At 26.9% G+C, this 20,907-nt stretch overlaps 1 protein-coding gene across 15 annotated transcripts in view; it reads right to left on the bottom strand.

Annotated features, from left to right (window-relative positions):
• Positions 1 to 20,907, bottom strand: part of LOC129969449 (la-related protein 4B-like) — a 218,286-nt gene that overhangs the window by 26,188 nt on the left and 171,191 nt on the right. For 10 of the 15 annotated variants that reach the window (XM_056084083.1, XM_056084066.1, XM_056084035.1 and 7 more), the window contains 3 exons: positions 13,248 to 13,368; positions 8,441 to 8,539; positions 1,067 to 1,243 (listed from right to left, as the gene is read on the bottom strand). In XM_056084083.1, the coding sequence (XP_055940058.1) occupies positions 1,067 to 1,243; positions 8,441 to 8,539; positions 13,248 to 13,368 (397 nt within the window). Of the gene's footprint in view, positions 1 to 1,066; positions 1,244 to 8,440; positions 8,540 to 10,632; positions 10,772 to 13,247; positions 13,369 to 20,907 lie in introns of those variants that run through there. The other 5 variants (XM_056084099.1, XM_056084135.1, XM_056084130.1 and 2 more) reach the window with 3 other exon arrangements.

The following is a 20,907-nucleotide window of genomic DNA, read 5'->3' on the forward strand; positions in this document are numbered from 1 at the left end:
TACAACAATAGAAGCATCAAATCAGTGGAATGGATATATTTTTTTCTTAACCTCAAAATTTCTCTAAATCGAATACCTGACTCGCAGACATTCCGTTAGGTATGAGCGATCAAATATTGCAAAGAAAATACATTCATTTAATTCTGCAGATGTAGCATAAGGTAAATATTTTAATTTTTTTAAATTCTATTTTCAAAACGAAAATAAACTCTTGAAAGGAGAAAAGGAGTGCTTTTAATAATGTGACACATCATGCAACCAATAATTCAGATTTGATTATCCCACAAATTATCAAATAAAAGTTGAAGCAGAAAATGTCCAGAAAAATTCAAACCAAAACTAATCATAGAAATGTGTAACAAAACAATAGTATGCACCAACATAAAAAAAGGTGCAATGTCAAATACACAAAATTAAAAAAGAAAGAAAATAATAACCTTCAATTTTTCTGTGAAATGAGATAATTAATTGACACAAAAAACTGCAGATTACAAATCGTTAACATTAGCTATTTGCGTTTAGATTTATTCACACTCGTAAATTTGTCACTTTACACATAGGAGGGGAGGGTATGTTTTCAGCGGGGGGAAGGAGGGTATATTTTCAGTTACTTGACACCAATACAGAAGGTAGGATTTCACATTCATAGGATTTCACATAATCATACAAATCAAAAGGTGGGAATGTTTTAACACTTCCCAGCATTATAGACAGTAGCGAATGATTGTGTATACTGACAAAATTATTTTATTTTTCAACTTTTGCCTTTCCACTGTTCAGAAGATATAATAAAACATTTGTCTAACAAAGTAATTTTGCAATATCCATTTTAATTTAATTATTTTTTCAATTCGGCAATGATTCCCCCCCCCCATTAGGAATAACTAAATAGACCTATTCCACACCAAATAAATGAAGATATAGTAAGGCTCTAAAATATTTTTTCTTAATTTATAGATATACCACAAAGCCCTTCCTAGAATATAAATACAATTATAGAACCATACACAATAAGCAGAAGCTTTGTAAAAAAGAGTGTCATGGTATCATAAAATATTAACTTTACCTTCTACATGGTCTGTATTGGCTGGGTAAATATCTACAGGATTGGGATTTATGGGATAATTTAAAGACTCTGGTGAAACAGGATTTGCATTGGCAGTGCTGCAAGCAGCCTCAACAGGAGAGGATGGGATTGCAGTATTGTCCTCCATTTCAGGAAATACTTTTGAATTTAAGTCGCCTGAAATAAAAATATTAATTAAATATTTTAAAATGATTTATTGGATTAAAAAGAAAGAAAGAAAAACAGAATATTTAAGATATATGCATTTTTAAATTTAGTTAATAACACATTAGTTTCATTCCATGTTGTTTTTAATGAGAAGTATTATTAAAAGACAGTAAATGACCTTTCAATTATGCTGACATCTATATAACACTTTTTAAAATATTTACTTAGAATATAGACATTACAATAAATCATAACTCTCAATTCATTAAAAATGTTGTCAATTTCACCACAATATCTTTTTTGGTAAAAAAAAAAAAAAAAAAAAAAAAAAAAAAAAAAAAAGAATGGAAGCTAAAATATATTCAGCATATTCTTTTTTCAAAATTAATTTTTCTCTTTATAGTCATTTGATTGGTTTTTGTTATTTAATTTGATAATCTTCAAATTATGCCAACTTCCATTCCACATAAGATACCTAGATGGTTTTATTAGCTGGCGATTCCAGTTCACAATTTTGTAAAATTCTGTGGGGGGGGGGGGGGGGGGTCACATTATCAACAACTACAATTTAATAACTTATACAAGCAAGACTATTGGACATAGACTACTAAATTTGGCGACTATATGCTTTAGAGAGTAAAATTTTAGCTTTTCTAAATGGTAGTGTTTGTAAATACAAAAAAAAAAAAAAAAAAAAAAAAAAAAAAAACACCTTTTAAAATCGTTTTTGTGCTTTTTTTTTTTTTTTTTTTAATTTTTTTTCATAGTTTTCATGGTTTAAGCATTTTTTACATTTCATATTTTGATAAATATAGAAATCCAGTTATGTTAAAAGTTTTGCAGTTGCCCCCTTTTTTTTTTTTTAATAATGCTATGAACTTGACTAATTGTTTTCTATTCCTTTCTTCCTAAAACATGCTCTTAAAATATATATGGATAAGACAATTCAGGATTGGATTTTTATCAAATAATAAAAATGAATGGCTATACAAAGATGTTCCTCAGAACTACCAAATTTGACATATATAAATGTATATTTATACACGAATTTTTTATAGGGTGAAAATGCACACCTCAGCCAATTTTTTAAAAGATTTAATAAAAAATTGAACAAAATTTGTGTTTCCCCAAAATTTGAGGAAATAATAAGAAAACATACTAAAATTAAACATTTTTTAATGATACTTATCTTTCGCCACAAAATTTTTTCTATATATGATCAATTCATAAATATTTTGCAAAAGCTTATTTTCCAACAAGAATTCTGAGCAAACATTAAACATATCAGAATGATAATACAAAATAATTCAATAAAGTTATCAATAAAAGTTACAAATATATATTTTTTTTATTTTACAATCCAAATTACTATTCTATATTTATCACAAATCATTACTGGCAATGCATATTTCAGAAATGCAAACAACATATTTACTAAATTCAGCAAAGAATCTGAACAAGATTTATATTTAAAATATTATTAACATAAATATGGCATATCATTAAAATGTTAGAAATGTATCCAATTCCTTTAAAAACAAATTTAAAGGGAGCCGACAGTAAATAACAGAAACAAATAGTAAAATAAATAGAACAGCGTAAGGTTATAAGACAATATGAATTATATGTCTATAAAATTTGAATCTTAAAAATATTTTGCTGAAGGAGCCATTCAGATCAAGTTGTACAAAATATTTAAACATTTTAGTGACTATTTAGCCCTTGGTAAGTCAGTTGATCACCAAAGAGAGCTAGTATATAACGTTTCATAATTTTTCTTATATAATCTTACATTTTTATTGGCAGATACTAATGAAAATATTAATATTGTTTCTTTCCTAAATAAAAAAAAATATATAATCCATTTTCGGCACTTGCGTCAATACTTCTGTATCCTTTTATTTTTTTCCCACTGCTAAAGTTACCTTAAAGCAGAAAATTGGATTCTTTTTCTGTAAATGAAAGTCATGTCTTAAAATGTTTTCTAATTTAAACTAAAAAATTTTTCTTTTTGCATAACATTTGAAAAGTTTTGCATAATTAATATTCTCCAACACTAGCTTCAAATTCATATTTTTATAATGGATATCTGGTTTTCATTGAAATTTATTATAAGTCACAGAATGTTTCATTTTAATTCTACAATTATAAATTTTTTTAATAGATTGTTAAAGTATATTTCTTATATGTTTGTTTGTTTTTTGTAATCAGTTACTAAAATATAAGTCACTTCAAAGCATAAAGTTAACAGATTTACATTTCATATTCCTGAAAACATGCCCATAAATCCTTGCTGAAACAAACCTGCAAATGTGTTAATTCTCCTTTTTCATGTTCTATTGCTTTGTTATTAGCCTATTATTCATTTAAGAATAATATGCTTCTAATTCCATTATGTACAGAGGTTGGTGTTTTATAACTTTTCTGTTCCATTAATTGTTAACCAATAAATTTGGCCATGCTTAGAAATAGATATCCTTCCCCTTAAATTTAAAATTTCAAACAAGCCATACTTTTCAATTTCTTTAATAGCAAAAAAATCATTTGGAATAGTTAAGCATTCCAAATTATGAATAACAACTATAATTCAAATAGAACGATGTAAAAATGCGAGCAACTAACTCTGTATATTAAGATTCAAAATCTGATATGCTACATAATAAATTCAATGCTATATGCCAAAAAGAAATCACTGTTGAATATTACAAGTTAAATATTACACAAATTTAACTTAAATATAATGAAATATTTTGTATAAAATAATTACAAATGTGGCAATTCCAGCAATAAAAAAATTATACGCAGAATAAAATAAGTACCGTAAACTACTCTACTTCTACCTCTGTATTTTCCATAAACTAAATCTAAATTTATTGGAAAGGGGAGTAACTTCATTGCTTAGTTCTCATAAATGAAACAGCAATTTTAAAATCTGGTCAACGAAATGGAAAAACCTATTAATCGAAAATCTCTCTATAATCGCTTATTTATCAAGCTTGGAATTCCAGAAAACTTTCTATGACAGAAATTTTAAAGGGTATTTTTTTTTTAACTCCATATATAAACCATGATGACCGAAAACACCATTCATTTTGCTCATAAGAGAAAAAAAAATGCAATAAAGTAAGAAATTGATCAGTATGACACTAACAATTTTGAAAATCATTTGTTTTTTAAAAAAAAATAAAATTGCTTATTTAATTATTTTCCATGCTTCTTAATTCTAAAAAATTATTAAAAATTCTTATCAGTAAGAAAAAGATAATTTGAAATACATACTGAATTTTCCTCAAGAAGTTAAATGCATAAGCATTCAATTATATGTGTAGTACTTATAAGAACTCTCTCGCCACTTAAAGATAAAAATACTGGAATTTCGAATAGGCTTTTGGGTATCATACATCTCAAAACCTAATTCCTATAATTTTAAACTAACATGGACCTAGCTGCATAAATACCATCACAATCTTGCACAGAATTGCAGAATAAATTTTCAACAATTTTGCAATTTAATAGGGAAAAAAAATGAGATCTTTAATATACTAAAAAATATCTTTGGTTCATTTGCGAACTATGCTGCTCCTGATTCAACAATATACCTTGAAATTCATTATAAACATGAAAATTTCTACTGAACAGCTAAAAGCAATAAAGGAAAAGATTCAAAAGACAATTATTTACTCTGTCGCAATTTTTTTAAGTTAATACAAAGAAACAAATTAGCACCTTCTTTTACCATCATAGCATATTTCAATGAATACAAAAGACTTTTCATAATGAACACCCCCCCCCCAAATTCTTTCATCTTACAGTGGAATGTTTCCTTAAGAGTTGGGAGAATTAACTAAAACTAGGGTTATCACTTTTTATATCACTGAGTTATAACAGAAAATTAGTTTTAGAAACATTTCAAAGGATAACAAATAATCTTACAATTGAAATAGGAAGTTCACATAGCTTGCATTAAAGAAAAAGAAAAAAACTCAGTTCTTAAAATACTGATGCCTGAAAGAAGCAAATTTGTATACTTATAGCTCATCACCAAAATTTCATTGTGTTTCTTCAGATGCTAGAACTTAAACTGAAGGGCATCAAAGCTCTATGAAATCACATTGTAATCTTTTAAAGAATAACTACAGGCTGTGCTTTAAGAAATATCAAGCTAAGAGTTTAAAATACTTCTAGCTCATGCCATAACAAATATTCCATGCAACTTTCAAATGGACAGAAAATGATAAATTATTAAAAGGGAGTTTAGTCCATTATCAAAACTTCACAACATAATATATTATATTTGATTGCATTCTGTACATAAGTTTTTTTTTATCATGATTTTCATAAAAAGATTGCAGTCTAAGAGAATTATATCAATAAACTAAAAGATTATTTTGATTAATACCTAAAAGAATGCAATTTCTTTTAATCACATCTTTTAACACTGATAAAAGAAAGCAAATGAAAGATTGGATGAAGCAAAATATGTCACAAAATTTACAATTTATCAAAATCAATTTTGATAAAATGCATCACAGAAAATAGGCATTACTGAAAAGCTTCTGTTATCAAATTTTCAACTTATTAAAAAATATTTTTTTAGATAAGATCTAAAGTTGATAAAGAGAAACCTTTCTTTTCTAGTATCTACAACCCAAGAAGTAACTGCATATCAAAATTATTAATTGCACAGTACTGTATTCTATAAATAAGAATTTTTATATCACTATAATTACATAAGGATTAGAAAGAAATGTTTTTTTTTTTGACTAAGAAATTATTTTCCCCTGGAACTCCTGTATTATTTAAAGAGCTGCATTGAAGAATTTAAGAGGAGATTTTGATGAAAAAAATAACAAATTATAATTTTTTTTTAATGAATTTGGTTGCAAAGTAATTTAATGATCAAGAAACAATGCAATGTGAAAAAATTAAAATGTTTAAAGGTCATGAAAAATCTGACATTATATTACTAAATAGACAATTGTATTTATAAGAATTAATTTTAGTCTGAAAAGCTTCTTATTGCCCAAATATCAATTTTGAAGTTTATTTATTTCCATCTGATAAATTTCTTATACTTCGAATAAGTTATTTTATTGAAACATGAACTAGATTTCAAAGTTCACGAGTTCAATTTAAAATAGAATCAGAATGATTCAATATTGTTGAACTGAAGTACGCTTTACTAACCATGGCATAAATAAAAACTGATATTATTTTTAAATTATGCAATTTCATAATATAAACAGCACAAATAGAAAACTAGTTTTTTTCTTTTAAACTATTAAAATAAAAAGATAAAAATCTTATTCTTAAAAGCAAGAGGTAGATAAATTTGTTTTCTTTTATATGAGATCTATTTTAATAGAATATAAACAAACAATGTTACAGTTACAAAATTAGTATTTTCAGGAATATAAAAATTATGTAGAAACTTCTTTTAAAAGTCAATATATATAACAGTCTATAACAACATTCATAAATTTACGCAAGAATTAGAATTCTAATTTAAATATAAACATCAAGATACTCTTTTCAAAGAAACATTTTTTATCAGCTGGAATAATAAACAAAATATTTATTCTAGCATATGAATTAATTTATGGATTAAGTACAAAAGTCTACCAATAATCCAAGAGTATGCTATTTTATAATTAAATGAATTTCAAATGAAAATAAATTTCCATGCCGGACATTATTTAAAACATTACAATTACTAGAAACAAAAATATTTAAATTTTCAAAAGATTGATTAAACAACAACTAACACATGAAACATGTCAACACTAAATTGTTAATCTGATTTATTAAATATATGTAGCAAATAATCCACGCTGCTAAAAATATTCTATAGGTAAGAACTGAAAACATTCGATTCCATTTTATAAGAGTGAATTAAGCAAGAAATATTTCATTATCCTCATGTCTAAAAAAAAAATTAATTTTTTTATGCATTCAATTTTAAAAATGCTTATAATTTATTATCTGAACAACATTCAGATATATCAAGTGTTTCAAAAAGAGGAATATTTTTCATATTGGGTGGCAAGCATATTTTATAAGATTTCTGGATTAAGAATACTATGTTTTGAAAATAATATTAAAAGTACCTGTAAATTTTTCTACCTTGAAAATAAGATTTACGTATTAAAACAAATATTGCTTAAACTGGAAATATGCCGAGTCACTAATTAATATACTGCAGAAATTAATCTTTCCACAAAAGAATTGTAAGCTTTTAAAACAAAGTAATGATTCAGAAGGTAATCAGCTCAAGTAAAATTATAATATGTACTTTACTAATAGAAAGCTAATTCATAAACGTCAATAAGGATTAAAAAATAACGCTTATATAGATTAACTCTTTGAGGCACAAAACGTTGAAAATATTATATAATATATTTTATAATTTTTAACATAAAAAATAATTAAAATGAAATGCTATTTTTCTTTGAGTAATATTAAATAAAACATTCAATAAGTCTACATTATAGGACAGGACATTTGTAATGGCACCAATTAATAACCTTAAAATTAATAGAATATAAAATTTTTCATTATAAAACAATTCATTTCACACGAATTTAAAACATGAATCATTATGAACAATAAAAACACTGCATCACACAATATCCCAATCTTAATCACAGCAGCACACACAACTTAATAGTGCATTTTGATTTATATCATTTTTCCACTCTTACTTACACATTTACTGTTAGTACACTACATTGTCAATTGAACGAAAAATTTTGAATAAAATATTAAACCATATGACTAAGAGTAAGTAACTTTGAGGCCGGTTAAATATATCCTATCATACACAAAAGTTAAGTAAAAGATGGGAGAGTTTTTAACCCACATAGATTTACAGAATTAAATATGAGAATGTTTATAAAATATGACTACATTAAAGCAGTTTCTTGAAAAAATATTACACAATGAGTACTTTTACCTTTTTATAATATAAAGTCATTTAACAGATATAACACACAGAATTTGAAAAATGAAAGATGACCTCTTAAGGGCATGTATAAAGTAAAACCTCCTTCACTTTTTTTAAATGTACAAAGTTTGTATAATATAAATTTTTTTTCTTTCTAAAATCTGTATATATGAATTCTCTTGAAAAGTAAAGGAGGATTTACTAAAGAAAACTGCAACATTCTTCATTTATTCATAATAATATGTATCATAAGAAATACATACGTGTTTCTAAATTTAGGAATGATGCACTTTTATTAGCTTTGCATAACTGTGCAGTTGTTTGATTACAGAAACCGCCAGGATGGATGTTCGAGACATGGCCTATTAAGACAAAATGTCAAATGTAAAAAAACCAGCCAATCCTTTACAATAAAAAAAATAAATATTTAGAGTTGAATAATATTTAATTTTTTTAATAATGATTCAGATTTTTAAAAAATGCTAAATGATGATTTTATCGTCAAAAAAATAATTTGGCATGCAATAATACTTTTTTTTTGTTTGTTTTTTAAAACTAAAGAAAACAAGGAAGTTGTAATTTTAATGACTTGATAACATATGCAGCTATGCAAAGTTAAAAATGAATAGAATGATATTATACAAGACTTTTTATATATGTTACATTGAATAATTTAAAGAAGAGTAACTAACTTTCTGCTCAGAAATACAGTTACAAAATAAATATAAATGTTCACAAAACTTTCTGAGAACAATTATGGAATAACAAAATGCTATTTAAAAATATGGAAGTTAATGATGAAATATAGCATCATTAAAAAGAAACTAAAAGTAATAATAAAATGAGCAGATCAAATATATCAATATAGATAATATCAAAAAATTACCTAATTTTGAGAATTGTATATTTTTAATTTATGCTATAAAACTGATAATTTTTAAGTCGATTAATACACAATCAATGCATACATATTATGAATGAGTTTTCCTATTTCATTACAGTTGATTATATATTTACATTAGATATTTTTTTCACTTTTACAAAGGTTTTAAATTAAGAAAAAACTCATGAATCAATGACAAATTTGTTGAATAAACCCTGCATTTAATTAAAATCTAATTTTGCTCCTGAGTATGAAATTTTGATCAATGAATTAAGAATTATATATATAAAGGGGATAACAATAGAAAATATGCAATTTGAACTCCTTATCTTCAATTTGTTTTGCATAAAATTAGTAACAATATCACTAAGCAATAAATGAATCAAATATACAAAAACAAGCATTTATGTTTAAATACTATATTTACTTATTGTATAAACAAATAAATTACACTTTAAAACGAAAAACAACATTTTAAAGGAATATAAACAAAATATATCATCACAAGAAAACAAATTTAATTACCGACAACAAAACAGAAAATGCGAAACACTTGAATAAGACAAATGATTAAATAGTATTTCAATACCGATTAATTTCATTAAAAGTTTTTTTAGCACAAAAGCTAATATTGTTAAAACAGAAACATACAATATGACCGTTCTCTACGTAACTTTTGTATACGCGGCTTTCAAATCAAGAATTCAGATTTCCGGATATTACTCGTAATTTTACACTGCAAGTTTAAAACAAAATATTCAATAACAAAATAATATGCAATATGTTCGGTCTAAAATAACACTTGAGATATAACATTTTTATAGAGATTCGCCCGAATTTAGATTTGTTCGAATATAATCGTAAGAATATTCCATTTTGATTCCTAAAGAAATCTCCACAATATTGAAATACATAAAAAATTTAAAGGGCTTACTTTAATTCAAATTACTGAAACACGTATCAATATCAAAGGAATGCATGCATCATGCACACTTAGCGATTTCAACATGTACTCAATACCTGGGGGCAGCAAACGCCTTTGGAGTAGTATTGCGCACCGAAAAGTAGCAATAAAAAAAAAAAACTCAGGTCTCACTTCCTCCAACGTAAACAAAAACGCTTACAGATCAATATGTGAAAATTTACTAATAAAATTAATACATTTTATGCCGCGAGAAATTAAAACGACCGTACCTAAAATGGCCTATGCACGCGAACACGTTTTCGGAGGCCAATCTCATTGGAGTAGGGTTATAGAAAGCAATCACGTGAACCGTACATAATTAAAGCCCCAAAATTCCTGCAGTGCTCCAAAAATCAGACTTCCGATTCAAAATTTTTAGCAAAAATTATTTAATCTTAAAAATAAAATAGTCTAATATTCATTCAAAACATGTTAGGCTTAGCCCATTATGGAGCTGAATTACACACTACACTTGTGTACTTCCCGGTAATCTAGATCACGAGGAAGAACAAGATTGCAAAGGTACAGCACTATGAATGGCTATTAATAAATCACAAAATTAGAGCATTATAAGTAATCAATATAAAAATTGCATCATAATTACTTACCAATCTCACATCCCTACTGGCTATTGCCAGCACAATACCTAAATCGCATCTTTAGTTTTAAGATACGAAGGGCAGAATGTGATCGGCCTGGCGAAATTTAAGATGACTCGCGACAGACGTTGCCATTCCGAGGAAAGAAATTGTTCGCTTTGGAAACAGAAAGCAGACGTGTACTCCAGGCTCAATCAATAACACATAATTATTTTTAATAGCTGCCTAATCAACCTTTTTTTAAACTTCTTATTCCTTTATCAAATTTTAAGTGGAGAATTGCTTATTCCGTCTCAAATTCCCTAATTTTAGGAAAGTATTCGTAGCTCATTCGAAAATTGAAAAGGGATCGATTTTCGCACAGCATAGATATATGGTAGGAAAGCAAAAGAAAAACTATGGAGAGAAAGCTTTTCTTTCCTTTTTTTTTTATCTGTTGCATATCAATAATTCTTAGGTAAAAAAATTTTCATAAAAATGTTGTTTTTGAATAAGAGAAATTTTTATTTATTAAATGTTATTATTTTATATACTATAAAATGTTTTATTTATTATATTCAATTTTCAATTTCTTACACTGATTATAGAATTTTTAAAAAATGGAGGGGAGGTTAAAAAAATGAGAAAAAAAATATTTTTCAAATATTATTTTAAGATACTTTTTTGTAAAGAGTATAATTTTATTACAATTTATTACAATATTACAACTTATTCCAATATAATTTTATTTATAAATATAATTTTATTACATGCCCATTGCAATAATCGTGAATTTTATCCATTTTTTTCTTTCTAACATTTAGAGAAATATCAGAAGAATTTATAAATTTTTTTTCTTTTTCTTTTCTTTCTTTCTTTTATCTTTTTTTTTTCTCCTTCTTTTTTGCTGAAGATATTATTTTAATATACAGGAAAGTAATTTTTTAAAAGGTTTCTGATATAATAAGTTAAAAATTTTTTTAGAATAGTTACTTTGCTAATTTGTATTTATAATAATTTTAAGTAGCTATTTTTTTTTTTTTTAAGTTCTATTGCAGTAAACTCCTCCAGAGAAATTCTTCTGTTAAACAAAATCAAACTAAACAAATTTATGAAAATTTATAACCACTCTCTATGAACTAATTATACAAAAAATATTTTTTATATTATTATAAACTCAAGGTATAATCAGTTCAGCAGTTAGAATAGCTTTGCAATGACTTTCAAATTTTCCAAGAGAATATTAATCCCCAGCAGAGTAATTTTACTTCAAAAAATTTGATTATGAAAATATTTTTGACTAAATTTTATTTTTATGACTAAAATTTATTTCAGTTTTGAGACAAACAAGCAATTTAATTTAAAATATTTCACCACAACACTGAGTGAAAAGAGGGACAAAGTGAAAAAAAAAATATTTAGTTTCTTATAAATTCTTATCCTTTGATTTTTTTTTTTATTACAGATTCTTAGGATTTTCAAATATATGCGTATTCTAACACAAAATATTCTGGGGAGGGGGACTCACTGGTTTAGAAAAATATAATTGTATGCTTTGTAAGCTTTATTTCTGAGTTATATTAAAGATATAATAGACAACTTTTTCCAAAGAAATAAACGAAAAAAAAAAATTAATAAATAAATAAATGAAACGTTTTGCAAAAACATTTATTTATGAATAATGAGCCTTTTTTTATGTGTGCGTATATATGAAATTAAATGATATGTTTTAATATTACTTTGGTACAACCAGTGTCTACTAATATCCAAGGGGAAAAAAATTGCGATTTCATGAAAATTTTTTAGATCTTAATATTCATTTGCCTTTGGAATTATTGAATTCAGAAACGATTATTATTACATAATAACCTTAAAAATTTAATGGATTTTATGGAAAGTTTTTTTTTATTATTATTTATTCGAGCTATTTGAGTAGTTAAATTTAGTTATAAATTCAAAATATATATATTTCAAGCATCGAATATCAAGTTATTTATTCACTATTTATTAATTATTATAAAAAATTTCTGCAATGTCTAACTTTCAGACATTTTAATATTCTGATCTCTACACACAAAAAATAGTTTTAAAATAAGAAATTCAAACTTTAGACTAGCAATCATTAATTAAAAAAAAGAAACTAATAACATTAAATAAATTTTAGTGGTCCCCACGTGCTTATTCAATTTTTTTTCCCTTGATATAACAACTTCTATAACTTTGGACTGATCTCCAAATTTTCTTACATTTAGCATTTCTTAAAAATAAGTTTCGTAGGGATAATTTTTTTTATGAGTGAAAATAATTCGTGCAATTAGATTGTTTAGTAACCCACAGTATACCTTAAAAATATCCATTTTATTTAGAAAATTGAAAATTATATAGCCCTAAATTTTGGGATAATTTTTTACTGCTGACAATAGTTCATGATATTAAACAGAAATAAGAACCGGAACGCATATTTTATAGATGCTTTCCAGAATTTTTCTGCCTGGAGAATACTCTGAATAATCCTGATTAGTGTGTGTGTGGGGGGGGGGACTGGATAAATACAATATCCAAATGTATTATCTTTTTCTTTTCTTTTCTTTTTTTTATGCTTTTTTTCTTTCTTTTTCTTTTCTTTTCTTCTGAATAACACTCACCGCTAACACTGGGCAAAATTTCTTCTAAGGATTGAGGAGGAATGTCGCATATGTCGTGACGACAAGCTATGGTGCTGTCCTCGGTTTCAGATATGTCTTCAGAAGGATTGGATGCTTTCACCTACAATGAAGAAAAAAAAAATCTTAAATAAACATTAAAATAAAAATAAAAATTTGAATCCACAGAGACAGAAGACTATAAGAGATGGCTTCAATATTATTAAAAGATTACAGGAATGAGAAGCTACAAATATAAACTCAGTTTGCAATCGATGAAAATTAATGGCAGTAATGCGACGAGTAATTCCTGAGATAAAATATGATTTTCTTTTCCTCCTACCGTCTTCAGTGGCTTAGCAATTGCAAATGGCTTATGAGGCATGTATTATATTTTTGCCTCTCGCCCCTCAGGATAATTCTTTTTAAAAATTCATGACAAATATTTTTTAGCTAACGTTTTATTTCTACGGTGACTCCTAAGATATGTCCCTTGAGGCATCTTTACCCCCTCCTCACATAACTCTCCGATTGCTACGCCACTGATTAATGAAATTGACTGGGTATCTCTTTCAAATAATAGACATGTCACTTACGAGGATGCTAATTTTTTACTATCACTTCATCAAAATTTTTAGCAAATTATAAATATTACTAAATTTATTTAGAATATCGATATATTTATTATAGAGAAACCAAAGAATCAATTCACTACATCCCGCAACATTATTCCGATTTCATCACTTTTTATATAATACTAGTGCTCATGCTTCTATGTAAATCATCAACGGTTGCCTATTTCCTATCACACTCCACTTTCCAGAGAAATTTCAAAAATAATATTTCATTGCAAAGTTTATGGAAAGAGAAACCTCCATAAAGTCTTTCCACTTCTGTACCTGTTTCACCCATTTGCATTTCACATAAAAATTCTTAATTCTTAGTTTTGTCATGAATGGTTGCCTGTCCACCCCACTTAAATGTTTTCAGAATTATTGCAAAATGAAACTTTGGCAGACCCAAACCCCATTCAACAACTAGTCAGTTGTTGTCAATTTTATTCGCTAATTAATTTCGTCACTTTACATATTTAGCAAATAAATCAGAGTATTCTATGAATATTAGCAAAAATAATTTAAAACAAAATTTTTTTAACGATATTATATAGTTCATCAGAGTTACTTGACATGACTGTTAATTAATATTGTGCGTAAGTAGCTGCTTGCCGAGTGCGGCTAGTGAATTTTTAAAATGTAAAAATAAAGATTCAAAATCCAAAGAACCTTGATTTTGATATTCTTTTGAATATAGGACTTCATTTTGATAACCAGAGGGTTTAGTCTCCTCGAAACTTTCTCACATGCTCTCTAATAAATGCACTTTGTATCATTTGAGTTCGACAGTTATGCAAAAGCTTAACGTAATACGATGTTCGGCGATTAATCGCTGCGAAGCAGTTAATATAAAAGTAGTAGTAAATGCAATATGTATTTTGGACGCCTTTTTTCCGACCGATTCAAAATTTGGCACAAAACTACAACTGTAGTCACAAAATCGCATACCAAATTTCATACATTTGTCACTGCGCTGAGTATTTGCTTGTGAAAGGGCAGATCGGCAAATGGTCATTCTTTTCAAAGCTTTGGTTCCAAATACGGATCTACACTTAGATGTTAAAGCTATGTTTGTTCAAAATGTGATAGAATTCCATATATTTGCTGAAAGGACCATGTACCAAATTTCATCCAGCTAGCTCAATGCGTTTTTTTTTTTAAATTTTTATTTATTTATTTATTATTATTATTTTACCGTATTCACAGTCAGACGGACGTAATTTTAAAAATGTGTTTTTCGAATTCAGGGGAAATCTGAAACGTGGAGATTTGTCAAAATCTCGAGTTCGAATTTTTTGACGATTACAATATTTTCAAAGTTTATTGAGATAAAAAGAAATTTTGGTGAGAAATTTCAGTATGCAAATTTAAGAAACTTTGTTTAAATTTGCTACAATTTTCATGGATGAAAGGTAGTTTGGTGCATCATAATTTATTAAGATTACAATATATATTTGAAATAACAAAAACAATTTATTTTTTATATCTTATTTTTAAGTTAACAAATACAACACTGAGCATTATTTGAAGTGGGGGGGGGGGGCAAAAACTTACTATTTTAATACGAGCTACCTTTGGTCACTTGTTGGTGCCCTGATTTTAATGGTCTCGAAAATTTTTAAATTTTAAATATTTTTTGTTATTTAATCTTAATGGCTCCTACGGCAAAATATTTTCAAGTGTCAATTTTTGATAAACATACAATTCATATTATTTTAGAAGTCTTATGCGTCCTATTCAATTTATTTCTCTCTTCCCTTATATTTTTTATCAGCTCCCCTAAAATTCATAAAAAAATATATACATTTTTTTTTTTTTTACACTTACACTTTACAAATATACATTTGTAAGACTTTTAAAAATGTGACAGAACAGAATTTTGAGGAGTTCGCTCTCGTTGGTTTTCTGCTCAAAATATCCATTCTCCATAACTGCTTTTGATAATTTTGCATAAAAGAACGCTAGTAAACATTTAAAAAATATTGCAAGAGCATTAGAGGTTGCGAAGATAAAATATTGTTCAAATCAATTTTTAAAGTGAGAAATGGTGAAAAGGCGATAACGGACAACATTTTTTTTCTTTTTTCTTTTTTTTCCCTGAAATATTGGTGAAAACTGAGAAGATTATTCTACTAAATTCCTTTAACATGACTTTGGATACACTTACAATGTTAATTCAGGGAGAATTTATAAATATTCCGAAGAAAGAAATAAAGTTGTATTGGCTTCAGGGAAAAACAGCATTAAAATGATGGCGGAGATTCGAATTAAGGAGGAAAAAAATGATGACAAAAAAACGAGCAAACGATTTTTTTTTTAATTTTATGATTTATGTTTAAAAAGGAATAATTATATATTGTTAAATAAAATGGATAGTTAACGAGACACAATTTAAATGGTTATGCCACAAAACATTGCCTTTGTCCAGATTTGTATCTATTTGAAAAAATTCCCTTTCAGACTACCATAAAATTTATAAATGATGTAAAATTAATCTGTTACATACTAAGTCTCCATTTTAAGTTTCAATTTTATTCAAATAATTAAAAATCAGTTTTAATGTCGAAAAAAATTTTTTTTAACGGAAATTAATTTAGAAATGAAATGCAGAAAAAAGCCCATATTATATAAAATACATTATTAAGTAATAACAATGATAAATTAAGCGAACGAATTAAAAACTAAAATACATGAACATTTAATATTTAAAATATTAAAAAATATATTTAGTTAACATTCTTTTAAGCTTACTTACTATTACTATACATAAATGCATATGTATACACATTTAAAAATATCAATAATTTAGAAAACAACAACAAAAAAAATTAATAGTTTATAGCATTCTTAAAAAAAATAATAGCTAAAAAAAATCTTAAAAGCTCCTTTTTCTAGTTGTGATTTTCAAATGAGCATTCTAATTTATTCAATAATCTTAGGATTATTAAAAAAATAATTCCAAGGGATATTTAGATTCCTTATTAAATTCTTGTATATTAATGGAACAGTTATAAGAATATAGTGCGAAAATAATAATAAAACATATAGTAGAAATATTTAGAATACATCATTTAACCCTAATTCGTATAGTTGACTATCATAAGGAAAATTGTTGATTTATCAATCTGATTTACTTTTAGAACGATTTCTTATACTATATCCATTCCTTTTAGGTTATTTTAATATAAAATTTACCTCTATCTTTCTACAATTTTGTGAAAATTAACATTTGTTGTACATTTTGCTGTCATCGGAAAAATATTAGTAATAAATACTGACAACTATACATTTTACTGCCATTGCTATTACTCTACTAATACTAAAGAACTTTGGAATAGGCAGTATTTCGGTCAAATTGGAATGAATGTGGACAGCACCGGACCTTCTATAGTTTGACCGTAAGCTGGCATGAGCGTTACCTCTTTTGCCCGAGATCTGAGCGAGAGCAGCTTTGTACTGATAATGGTCCATACTCCTTTGTTCTATTATCCTAAACCAGAGGGAGTATATGGGGTCCAATTTCCAGACCAAAAAGCAGGAATGCACAGGGATATGGAGGGACTTAAAGCCCTCCCCCTGTTTCCCAACAAAAGGGCGAGCTCTTGGAAGAGTTGCCAAGGTCATTTGGGGCAGCTCCTCCTTCTTGACAACATTTTTGGAAGTGTAGAAATAAGACAAATTTTTCCTTTGGTTTTGGTGGTCACTTCTCGTATTATTAACTCTTCAGCTCAAGCACTCCATTTTTGAACATTAACTCATGCGTAGGGCCATTTTGAGCCCAAATTGTTAGGCACTTACCCCTTATCTCATTGGCTATTTGTATAAAAATAAAACATGGTCAGAGTATATGAATATTTTCTCATGCAAGTATGTTCTTTTTAAGACACAAAAGCGATTTCTAATAAAAAAAAACCAAAACTGAGCTTAGCCCCTTTTTTCCATACCTTTTCTGTATTAATTTCTTTTTTCCGCATTCTAATCAAATAAAACTTATTTTATTATTAAAAATTTTTTATTAATAATAATACATTATTTTTAAAATAAGTATTTTTTTTTCAATATACAAATATCGAAAGAATAAGAAAATTATATTTTACATGTGGTTTACATTTGAAATTTTTGGGGAAAGAAGCTTAAATGTACAATTTTGAAAAATTCATAGTTTTTTGTCTTTTATTTTTATATACAGTGGCTCAAACAAGCCCTTATTTTTAATTGACACCTTAGCCTTATACCTTACTTTTAATTGATAAATCCGATTTTCAATATAAATAACATATCACCAAAAAATGCAAGCATTTTTTTTTTTTTTTTACACAAAACAAATGGTTTAATTTAGAGTAAAAATAAAGAAAAATAGACAAAAAAAACTTCTAAATTGAAAAGTTTTAGAAGCATTTTAAATGAACATATGCATATTTTTGACTCAAAAATTGAGAGTAACCAATGAAATTTTTGTAATATTTCGCATAGAAAGAAAGTGACAATATTTAGTTGCATGGCTTTTAGGTTTTATAATGGCCTCTAAACGTCGTGGTACCGATTCGACCAACTTTTTTGTGGTATCTGAAAATATTTTATCCTATTCATCTAGCAACGCTTATTTTAAATGGGTTTTGTTTCTACTTTGCGTTTTTTGGACCGCTGTTTCGAGTGTGGCCCACAGATTTCTAATGACATTGATATCGGGGAACTGTAGAGTTGTGCGTAACTGCTGCTTACAATGAAAAAGACACCACATTTTGACGATACGTGCAACGTGTTTGAAATCGTTATCCTGCTGGAAAATGAAATTTCCATCAAAACCCAAAATTTTAGCACTTACACTCACATTCGTACATTGTAATCGTCATAATTCAAAGGGGTCCATTCGACCCCAACTCTGCGGTAAAAAAATGGCATTATCATTGACTTCTGCTATTTTAACCTTCCTTTCTCAGCTTCCTTTGAAAGTATAGTAGATAAACTTTTATAAATTTCTAGAATTTCTTAACAAAAAGTAAGGTCGGGGTCAAAAAGACCCCATGCTTGCGCTGACAGGTTAAATAAGAAAAGTAAGCAATTACTATGAAGTCCAGATTTTTTTGTGGCTATTTTTAGAGAATTTTAATTTTACGTTTTCTTGAATTATAAAAGCCAGAACTCGAATTTATTTCAATTAAAATCAAATATTGTTTATTTTGGAACATTCTTCCGACAATATCCCCAGTTAATTCTTTTATGATGCAAGTTTTGCATCATAAAAGATTTCCACTGCAACACTTAATATGATATTCAAATAAAAGGGGGAGGTTAGTGGCCATGGAAATGAAAAACCATTGCATATATTTACTTCTTAATATCCAATAACATGAAAGTGTGCGTTTGCGTGTGAGGGGAGCTGTATACTCAGAACGTTTTTTGTAATGGCATAGCAGCCGAGAGGGATATAGATATCCCCGGCACCAATCTTATGGCGAAAAATCGGATCAAAACATTATATATTTACTTCATTTTTTGAAATGAAAATATCATGAAGAGGCAAAAAATAAAACTATGTCCCAGGCGTCTCCTATATTTACTAAACCGCTGATGACGACTGGGAACGAAAAAATTATTTTATGCCCCGAAGCCTATTACCCTCGCTACAGCACTACGTTTTCATCTTTATAATAAAGACAGGATTAAACTTTGTACGGTACTAAAGATAAAGCATACTTTGTCCCCTCCGCTCCATTAGACATTATATAAATAACTTAAAAAATAACAAGAAAAGCATTTAAAAATGCTTTCTTAAATATTTTAAAATAATATTTGTCTGTGTTATTGACTCTTAAGTCAATAACACAGTCAAACATAATTGAAAACACTAATCTGAGAACGAATTTGAAAACACGAAAAAAAGATTAAGATTAATGCTCTATAAATTAAATGTTTTACTTTATTTTAATTTCAGTATGTTTTAATATACGGCTGTTATAAATCAAAAGTAAACGCTAACTTAAATTAACTTGAAAATGATGAAAAAAAGTTGCAAGGTCTTTCAGGTTTTAAAAATTGTTTTTTGTGCCTAAAATTTCGTCTTTGACTCTTTTTCAGCTTTTTTATTTCATATAAAAAGAATAGAACTTTTAAAAAAATTGGAAAACACTAGTATTATAAATCTTGCATTGCAACAATTTTTTTTTTCAGTCGTTATATTTGATTAATGATGGCAGCATAAATAATTACATACAACTACGGACTGAACGAAAAGGAAAAACTTCCGTAAATAATAATGACTTTACAATTTGAGTAAATCTACCAAATATGGTACATAATTCCTTGAAGGGTGGGAATATACACTTCCTAACAATTTACAAAAAATTTAATTAATTAAAAATTAGGCGAAATTTTATTGTTTTACTGCAATAACTTTCTAAAATTCGCAGCACAAAAATGATTCTTACATCATTTTAAAATTTTAAAAAATTACCTTTTCAACGAAAATTTACAATTTATTCAACGGTACAATTTATTCAATTTTATATATTATATATATATAAGTATATTTTCTAACAATAAAATTCACATAAAATAAAATTTAATATGGGCGAGCATGTTATGCTTACATGACAAAAATTAACTTTTTATGAACGTATTGCTCTCACGCTGACAAAGGTTCAAATTAAAAGATAAAGTTAACTCTCCTGACGAACTAAATCTAGATAAGTGCAATTTTTACCACGATGCAGTATGAAATAAAATAAATATGAAATTTATTTTCTAGAAAAATAAATACAAGAAAAAGATTTCTGTGACTTGCGCTTTATTTAACAAGATATTCATTCATGAGAACTATTAAAAAATTTCAATTTTTTTTAAGAAAAAAAAAACACTGATGTGAATTAATGAAAATCTGAACACTTTTTTATATATATAAAAATGCACATTTTTTTTTCGGAGAAGATACATCATTCAGCCCTTGGCGTTTCTCCAAGGCTGATCTGTCTAAACTACCGAAATTGTTGATTGTCCTGAAATAATGATAATTAAAGCTTCATAACTCGGTCATATTTACTAGCAGAAGA

The sequence above is a fragment of the Argiope bruennichi genome, chromosome 1, assembly GCF_947563725.1.
Source record: "Argiope bruennichi chromosome 1, qqArgBrue1.1, whole genome shotgun sequence".
NCBI classification, from domain to species: domain Eukaryota; kingdom Metazoa; phylum Arthropoda; class Arachnida; order Araneae; family Araneidae; genus Argiope; species Argiope bruennichi.